The sequence below is a fragment of the Salvia hispanica genome, chromosome 4 (genome assembly GCF_023119035.1).
Source record: "Salvia hispanica cultivar TCC Black 2014 chromosome 4, UniMelb_Shisp_WGS_1.0, whole genome shotgun sequence".
In the NCBI taxonomy this organism is placed as follows: domain Eukaryota; kingdom Viridiplantae; phylum Streptophyta; class Magnoliopsida; order Lamiales; family Lamiaceae; genus Salvia; species Salvia hispanica.
In genome coordinates this window covers 42,006,618-42,016,411 of record NC_062968.1, presented here as the reverse complement: position 1 = coordinate 42,016,411, position 9,794 = coordinate 42,006,618, and the positions used below count along the sequence as shown (strand labels likewise).

At 39.5% G+C, this 9,794-nt stretch overlaps 1 protein-coding gene and 1 long non-coding RNA gene across 2 annotated transcripts; one reads left to right on the top strand and one right to left on the bottom strand.

Annotated features, from left to right (window-relative positions):
- Positions 1–3,833: 3,833 nt before the first annotated feature.
- LOC125218353 lies at positions 3,834–4,905 on the top strand. Its single transcript, XR_007175941.1, has 2 exons — positions 3,834–4,571; positions 4,783–4,905. It is a non-coding gene; the product is annotated as an uncharacterized LOC125218353 (long non-coding RNA).
- Positions 4,906–5,018: 113 nt separating this feature from the next.
- LOC125221101 lies at positions 5,019–6,450 on the bottom strand. Its single transcript, XM_048123229.1, has 2 exons — positions 6,049–6,450; positions 5,019–5,078 (listed from the first exon to the last, which is right to left on the bottom strand). The coding sequence occupies exons 1-2, from the start codon at positions 6,448–6,450 to the stop codon at positions 5,019–5,021; spliced, it is 462 nt and encodes a 153-aa protein (XP_047979186.1).
- Positions 6,451–9,794: the final 3,344 nt, after the last annotated feature.

Below are 9,794 nucleotides of genomic sequence, written 5' to 3'. Positions count from 1 at the left end.
GCGAAGTTTCAGCTCGAGATTGCTGTTACTTGTTCGTTTATTTCTCCTGCTAGTTTTCGTTCTTGTGATTGTAATCTGTTCCTCCGATTCCATTGAGTTTGCAATAAAGATTGTGTGCGATTTTTCCCGTGGATGTAGACTTTTACGTCGAACCACGTAACTCCCGTCTTGATCTTGTTCTTGCGTTGCCTATTGTTTGTGTGTTGTTTTCTGATCGCGTTTTGTTGCCAACGGAATCTTCAATTGGCGCCGTCTGTGGGAAGTCGAACAAAGATGACAACGGCGCGGTATGAAACGGAGAAATTCAATGGGCAGAATGACTTTGGCCTATGGAGAATCAAGATGAAGGCTCTACTCACTCACCAAGGGCTTGAAGAAGCTCTTGAAACACCGAAGGATGATGATAAGCCGACTGAGCAGCAACAGAAAATCTACAAGAAGGCTCATAGCGCAATCATCCTCAATTTGGATGACAAAGTTCTTAGGGAGGTTGCGAAGGAAGAATCGGCCGCTTCGATGTGGAAGAAATTGGAAGAGCTCTACATGATTAAGTCCTTGGCAAATAGGTTATATCTCAAACAGAGGCTATATTCTTTTAAATTCTCTGATGATCGACCGATTGCTGAGCAGCTTGATCAGTTCAACAAGATGATTGATGATCTCGAAAATGTAGATGCCAAGATGGAGGAAGAAGATAAGGCTATTGCATTGTTAAATGCATTGCCCAAATCCTTCGAACATTTGAAAGATGCTATGTTGTTCGGAAGGGAAAAGGCTATCACCCTGGTTGAGGTTCAATCCGCTTTGAAGACCAAGGATCTCCAGAAATCATCGGGTACTCAGGGAAGTTCTGGTGGAGGGGAAATATTGAATGTCAAGACTTTCAAGGGAAAGTTCAATCAGGGGAAAGGAAAAGCAGTCAAGCCTAAGTTCCAAAAATCTAAGGAGAAAGACGAAAAGAAGGAAACCAGATCTTGCCATTATTGCAAGAAACCTGGGCATCTCAAGAAAATTTGTTTCTCATGGAAAAGGAAGCAAAATGAAGAGGCTCAGGCTGTGGGGTCTTCAGACATTACTCAAGAACCAGAAGTAGAACATATTCTGAATGTGGTAAGCAGTACGGCAACTGGAAAATGGATAGTAGATTCAGGCTGTAGTTTTCACATATGCTCACATCAAGAATGGTTTCATGAGATAAGGTCAGCTGAGGGATTTGTGCTACTGGGGAATAATCAGACGTGTACAGTTCAAGGGATAGGAAACATTAAGCTGAGGTTGAGCAATGGCTCATTGGTGGTTCTTACTGAAGTCAGGTTCATTCCAGAAATCAAAAGAAATTTAGTCTCATTGGGTGTATTACAGTCAAAGGGATGTGCATTCAGGTCTAATAATGAAGATCTGGAAATATTGAAAGATTCTCAAGTTCTGATGGTAGCTATGAGAAGAAATAGTTTGTACTATCTTGATGCAACTCCTGTCCTAGGTGAGAGCTGTGTAGTACATAGTGAGGATGCAATGGTCTGGCATAGAAGATTGGGTCATGTGGGAGTTAAGGGAATGAAGAAGCTGCATAAGGATGGTATGATTCATTGTTCTGATATTGATTCTCTAAAGAAGTGTGAAGAGTGTATCATGGGAAAGGGAAAGAAGCTGCCATTCCCTAAAGGCAAGCATACATCCAAAGCCCCATTGGATTATGCACATTCTGACCTTTGGGGTCCTACTCAGCCACACACACTGGGAGGAGGAAGGTATTTCATGACCATCATTGACGATTACACCAGGAAACTATGGGTTTTTGTGCTCAAGGAAAAATCTGAAGCATTCAAAAATTTCAAGGATTGGCATACACTAATGGAGAGGCAGAAAGGAAATACATTGAAGTGCTTAAGGACTGACAATGGTTTGGAGTATCTTTCTACAGAATTTGATGACTTCTGCAAGACCAAGGGAATAAGGAGGCACAAGACAGTAGCAAGGAATCCACAACAAAATGGTGTAGCCGAAAGGATGAACCGAACTATTCTAGAAAGAATGAGGTGCATGTTACTGACTTCATCAGTTCCAAAATATTTCTGGGGTGAGGCAGTGATGACAGCCTCCAAAATGATCAACAAATGCCCATCTTCAGCAATTGATTATGAGATTCCTGATCAGAAATGGTACGGGGAGAAGCCAGATTTTACTAAACTTAAACCTTTTGGTTGTAGGGCGTATGCACATGTGAAATCTGGGAAGTTGAATGCAAGAGCAGTAAGATGTATTTTTTTGGGATACCAAGATGGAGTTAAGGGATTCAGATTATGGGATCAAGAGTCAAGGAAATTGCTGATCAGTAGGGATGTAGTGTTTGATGAATCCAAGATGCCTTATGCAGCTGATAAAATCCAAGCAGAAAATAAGGAATCAGAGCTTGAGGTGGAGCTTATGAATAGAGATGACAGTGAGCCAACTGTTGCTTCACCAGCATCACCTATTAGTTCTGATCTGCCTGAAAGTGAAGAAGTTCAGAGGGGCTCATATAGATTAGCAAGAGACAGACTAAGAAGACAGAATAAATTGCCTGAGAAATACAGTGATTATGATATGACGTTTTTTGCTTTGTGTATTGCAGGAGAGATACTATATGATGAGCCTGCAAGTTTTCAAGAAGCAATGAATAGTCTTGAAAAGGAACAGTGGATAAGGGCTATGGAAGAAGAAATATATTCACTACTTAAAAATGGAACATGGATCCTTGTGGAGAGGTCCAAGGTGCAGAAAGCCGTAGGTTCTAAGTGGATCTTTAAGAAAAAAATTGAAGTGTCACAGCAAAGTGTAGTAAGGTTCAAGGCTAGGCTTGTTGCAAAAGGCTACACACAGCAAGAAGGGATTGACTACAACGAGGTGTTCTCCCCTGTAGTGAAACACAGTTCAATAAGGATTATGCTTGCCATAGTGAACCATCTGGACTGGGAACTCCACCAGCTAGATTTAAAAACTGCATTCCTCAATGGAGAGTTGGAAGAGACCATATTCATGGAGCAACCGGAGGGTTTTAAAGTGAAGGGACAAGAAGATAAGGTCTGCCTACTTAAGAAGAGCATATATGGCCTCAAGCAAAGTAGCCGCCAATGGTATAAAAAGTTTGATTCCTATCTCTCTACTATTGGTTTCCAGAAATCTCCATATGACAGTTGTGTATATATTATGATGAAGAATGGTAAAGCTGTGGCATTTCTGGTCCTATATGTAGATGATATGCTTGTGGCTGCTGGAACTCTAGATGAGGTTCAGAGTATAAAGCAAAGCTTGAAAGAAAAATTTGAAATGAAGGATATGGGTGAAGCTAGCAAAATATTGGGGATGGATATCTCAAGAGATAGAAAGAAGGGGAATTTGTACCTGAAGCAGACTGATTACATCAGAAGAGTAATTAGCAGATTCAGAATGCAAGATTCCACAACAAAATCTGTTCCCATTGGACAGCATTTCAAACTCTCCACAGATCAAGTTCCCAAAGATGATGAAGAAAGGGAAGAAATGAAGGGAATTCCTTACTCTAACATCATAGGAAGTGTGATGTATAGCATGATATGCACTAGGCCAGATTTGGCTCATGCAGTAAGCATAACTAGTAGATTCATGAAGGAGCATGGCAGAGAGCATTGGCATGCCCTCAAATGGATGTTGAAGTATTTGAAGGGATCCAAGGATGTAGGGATCATGTATAGAAGGTCAGTGGAAGGTCAAGAGCAGCCATTAATAGGCTACTGCGACTCGGATTATGCTTCAAATGTTGACAGCAGAAAATCCCAGACTGGATATATCTTCAAAATGTTTGGTGGAGCTGTCACCTGGAAGTCATCTTTGCAATCAGTGGTGGAGTTATCAACCACAGAGGCTGAATACATTGCCCTCACTGAGGCAATAAAGGAGGCAGTATGCCTTAGAGGAATCACATCTGATTTTGGGGCAGTCCAAGATTCACTCACCATTCTGTGCGACAATAATGGAGCAATTTGTTTGGCGAAACATCAGGTGTTTAGGGTTTAGGGTTTAGGGCAAAACATATTGACATTAGGCTGCACTTCATAAGAGATATAATTGAAGGAGGAGAAATCAAAGTAGTGAAGGTGGGAACATTAGATAATGCTGCCGATGTTCTAACAAAAGCCTTACCAGTTGCAAAATTCAGGCACTGCCTGAAGCTGGTGGGGATGACTGATTGTTGAGGCAAAGTTTGGAAATGGAAATAGCACATGATCTGTTTCAAGCCCAAGGTGGAGATTGTTGGGAAAAGTTGGTCTTGAAAGGGCTCGAACCCACAAGCTGGTGGGACCTTTTAAGTAAGCTTAAGTCAAACAGCTATTTTGAGTTAGTTGCAACAGATGACTGCATCGGACGGTGGAGATAAAAGGGGGTTTTGGCACTCGATCAGGACCATCGATCTGGACATATACCTTGCTATAGCTTAGCTCATTTCAATTCAGAGAAGAAAAACGAGAGACAGAGAGAGATTGAGATCAGTTAGAGAAGAAGAAGAGTCTTCATTCTTGCTGCGAAGTTTCAGCTCGAGATTGCTGTTACTTGTTCGTTTATTTCTCCTCTAGTTTTCGTTCTTGTGATTGTAATCTGTTCCTCCGATTCCATTGAGTTTGCAATAAAGATTGTGTGCGATTTTTCCCGTGGATGTAGACTTTTACGTCGAACCACGTAACTCCCGTCTTGATCTTGTTCTTGCGTTGCCTATTGTTTGTGTGTTGTTTTCTGATCGCGTTTTGTTGCCAACGGAATCTTCAGGGTCGATTTGAGCTAGAGGAATTGTCGACGGAAGGAGAGGAGATGGAACATGGTGCACCGCCTGCTTTCCTTTTCTCTAGGATTAGGGATCATTTGAGAGGAATATAATGAAATTGGGCTGAATTTTGGGTCATTTATGCAATTAATGAGTTGGGCTGATTTTTCTATTTGATTGAAGATTATTCGTTCTATAGTCATGGGCGGACACAGTAAAAGGGGCTGAAAATTGAAAATTCTTAAATTGCAGAGAAATAGCGAGAAACGGTCTGGGGGTTTAAGGAAGAAGATGATGAAGACTGATAAAAATAAAATAATATACTTATCATTATTCCAGTTGTATAAGGAAGAAGATGATGAAGACTGATAAAAATAGAATAATATATTATCATAAATCCAGTAGCTTTTTTAAGTGTTAAGCTCGAGGACAAACTGGCGAAGCACGGCCGTGTAGTGGCGGCGAAGATTTAGGAGGGAAGCCAGACGAGATGGTAGCAGGCGAGAGAAGAATAGGATGAGAGATAGGGCGCCACTATAAGGTTTGGGGATTTACTAATTTATGTAGTTCATATTTGAGCTTTATTTAGGGCTCTAAGGTCATCCGCATTTCTGTCACTTAACCGTCTCTTAACCGTTTCATCTCTTAACTATTCATGGGTCCCACTGTACTTTTCAGCTCATCTCTTAACTAAGAGACAACACCTGCATCCCTCCATCTCTTAACCATCTCTTAACTATTCATTCAATTTCATTTTTTATTTTTAATTCCAACAAATTCAATTAATAAAAACACACTTCATTAAATTAAATAAAATTACAATTTATATACCTAAAAAAATAAAAAAGACATAATTTAAAAAACTAGAAATTACAAATTGCACACTTAAACTCAAATAAAAAAAATGGAGGCAAAGAAGCAGAAGAAGGAGTTCTCTAGTGACGATCATCTAACGGTTGCCAAATTTTGCCCAAATATGCTCCATTAGATCCTCCTGGAGTTGGGTGTGGGCGGTAGAATCACGTGTTCTTGCCCGAATAGACAACCGCTCTTGCAAAGACGGGATGCACTCCCGTTCGAGGCGGACTACTTGCGGTTGAGCTTCCCGGGGTTTCAGGGTCGAACCAATTTCCCGCCTCAGGTCCTTCGTCGGCGACAATCATGTTGTGCAAGATTATGCACGTATACATGATGTCGACCATATTCTCCATGAACCACTGTCGAGCAAGGGCTTTGATAATTTTGAATCGAGCTTGGAGAACCCCGAACACTCTCTCCACATCCTTGCGAGCAGCCTCTTGCTTCTGCGCAACAAGAGACTGCTTTTCGTTCGCAGGCCTGTTGAACGTCTTCACGAAGGTTGGCCACTTCGGATAGATGCCATCGGCAAGATAGTACCTCATTTTATACTGGCGATTGTTAGCGATGAAGTTGATGGCCGACGCTTTACCATTCAGAACTTCAGAGAAGAGGTCGGAGTTATTGAGCACGTTGACGTCGTTGTTCGAGCCGGGGACCCCGAAATACGCATGCCAAATCCATAGCCGGTAGTTGGTGACGGCCTCGAGTATAACGGTGGGGTGGGTGCCTTTGTGGCCGCTCGTGTATGACCCCCTCAACGCCACAGGGCAATTCTTCCATTGCCAATGCATGCAATCGACACTCCCGAGCATCCCGGGGAATCCGTACACTTGTTCGTGAAGTCGGAGCAGAAACTGACAATCTGCGGTAGTTGGCTTCTTCAGAAATTCTTCGGTGAAGGCTGCCCGGACGCCTTTGCGAAAGTTCAACAAACAAAGTCTCTTCAGAAATTCAAATTCGTCGGTGAAGGCTGTCCCGACGTGCAGGTATTCGTCGAACGAATCCGCCGTTTGTCCAGTAGCAAGCTGACGGGATCGCCGCAGTACATTTTTGGAGCGTCATGTGGCTAGGACGGCCAACAGCGTCGAACCCTTCTCTGAAGTACTCTTCCCGTCCCGCCAATGTATTCGCGATATGCAAAAGTAGCGCGCGTGACATACGAAAACGGCGACGGAAGTAGATATCTCCCCATACCGGGTTCGGACTGAAGTAATCACGTTCCAACCTTACGGCGGCTTCCTCCTGGTTACGATGGATGTAAGTCCGGGGTCACCTTTGACGAGGCGCGGCGGCTTCCTCCTCCCTACGTCGATCTTCTTCTAGCTATTCTTCCATTATTCGACGCATTTGCTCAAATGGATCCATAATGGATTAAATTTGAGAGAAGGAAAAAGTAAAGGAATGATTTTATAGAAGTGATTGGAGAGGAAAGAAAGAGAGATGAGAGAATAGATATGTGTTTGTGTGTAAAATGGAGAATGGAGAAGAGTATATATAGAATATAGAAAAATAATAATAATAATAATAATAATAATAATAATAATAATTTAAAATATGACCGTTGAACGGTCATATTACCGTTTTCTTTTTAAATTTTTTTTTTCGAAAAATTGATTTTTTTTAAAAAAAATTGAATTATGACGTCATAATTCCGACGCCCACTCGCGGGTCGGCGAGTGGGCGTCACGCCAGCCGCCCGCGCGCGCCACGTGGCGCCGGGCGCGTGTCTCGCCAACTCAAGGCCGGCCTCGCCGGGACGCGTCACGCGTAGAGACAACTCGTCTCGTCGAGACGAGATCGAGACCGCATCGCGCAGCGATGCGGATGCCCTAAAGATTTATTTATGTATGTATGATACTAGGGCTTTTTTCTGAGCTTTAAATGTAATTTTATATTTTAAAGTTTAATAGTAATAGTAGATATTGAAATTGATTTTTTTTTTCATCGAATATAGTTCAATTGGGATGTTATAATTTATTATCACTATCACGCTTGTGCTATGCACAGATTAATATATTTTTAATACATTAATTTTCAATTTTAAATTAATTAAATAAAATTAGAATCAATATTAACAATGAACAATATGAGTAACAATTTTAGTTATATGAGAATCAAAAATCTATACAAATCAACATTGAAGCATAATAAATTTGAAACAAATCACATAATATAATGTTTAAATATTAAATCATGGAGTAGGAAGATAAAATTTTATCACAATAAAGAATTAAACACAATGGATAATTAATCATGGAGTAGGAAGATAAAATTCTATCATAATAAAGAATTAAACACAATGGATAATTATTCATCATTTTTAAAACTTCTTTATACACTACAATAACTTTAAAATTAAAATCAATCTCATCATTATGAACTAAAACCTTCAATTCTTCTCAATTCGTCACTCTTCAACAGAACTCATAGGTAAAATAACTCGTTTGTATCTTTAAAGTCGTCCGTCTCACCTAAAACTACAATAAAATAAGAAACAAAATAAATAATCAATATGCATTAAAATGATCATCCGTAGAACAAAGCATAAGATGTGATATACTAAATGAATATCTTACCACCATTATCGGGATGTTGTTGCATTTTGGTGCTGGTTGGAGCCGGCCCGCGGCGGTTGTGTGGCTAAAGATTTTCAAAGCTAAAATTGCCACCCTTAGTTACGTGACTAAAAAATGGTTACCAATCAGGCACCCATAGGCAAGGGACCAGAATTGCCTATTGCACACCTTTTGTGCAGGTATCATTGCTACGGAATCCCTTCAACTAATTTAGTAAATGGCAGATGAACTCGGTTTATATTCCATATCCATGACATGAAAACCAAAGAAGTAACCATAATTATAGGTCATCTTTGTTCACCATCATACTTAGAACTCTGCATACAGAAGTAAATAAACACAACACGACAAATGCTGTTAATCGGTTAGATTTATCTTCATATTGATGTCACTTAAGAAAAATAAACAATGCCAGCAATCTCTTTAGTCCCAACCAAAATGCCTCATATCGAAAAGCCAACAATGATACCGACTGAGACCAAGCTTGAACAACGAATTAACCAGGATAGTTAAGCAAAAAGAAATAACAAAGCTTCCCTCCAAACAATAAAAGCAAGATGCAATACAAAAAATTAGATAAACAACGACACAATTATACAAAAGGACAAATTAAGAGGCATTGACTCACACCAATTGCGAATGACTCTATATCCATTTCGATCAATCAAGTTTGGGTTTTTCTCTTTCAACTATCTTCAATCAAACCACATGCAAGTAAAATTCATAAACTTATTTCCACATGCATAGTAAACCAATTCGAACGAATAATAGCATCTAAATTCAAGGAAATTACCTTCCAACCCAAAGAGAAGTCGAGGCCGTGAGCAAGAGCATTGCTTCCAGCCCAACACAAGAAACACAAGAAAACGAATCAAGAGCACTGCTTCAGTAACATCCTATAAGAATAAATTTAAAACCAATACTAACATAATAGAATTGACATGCAAATGCCGGTTCAATGGAAGGAAATAGTCAAAATGGTAAATATAAATAAATTACTATAGATAATAACCGGATGTAACCCCCCATTAACTCCCTATTAACTTTAAATAACTTCCCACTTACTTCAAAATAACCGGATGTAACCCCTCATTAGTTTATTACTTCATAATGTGTTATGACATAATTATCTTACAGTTGGGTTTAGGGTTATTACTTCATTCCGTTAGTTTATTACTTCATTCAGTCATATTATTACTTCATTCTATTAGTTTAGTACTTCATTCCGTTAGTTTATTACTTCATTCAGTCATGTTTATTACTTCATTTCATTAGTTTATTACTTCATAATGTGTTATGACATAATTATCTTTCAGTTGGGTTTAGAATTATTACTTCATTCAGTCATGTTATTACTTCATTCCGTTAGTTTATTATTTCATTCAGTTATGTTATTACTTCATTTCATTAGTTTAGTACTTCATTTCATTAGTTTATTATTTCATAATGTGTTATGACATAATTATCTTTCAGTTGAAGTAAATTCAGTATATAATGAATGCGAAAAATTACTTCATAACATACATTCAATTAGTTCATTATGTAGTGAATATAGTTCATTATTTACTCCAGCAAGTTTT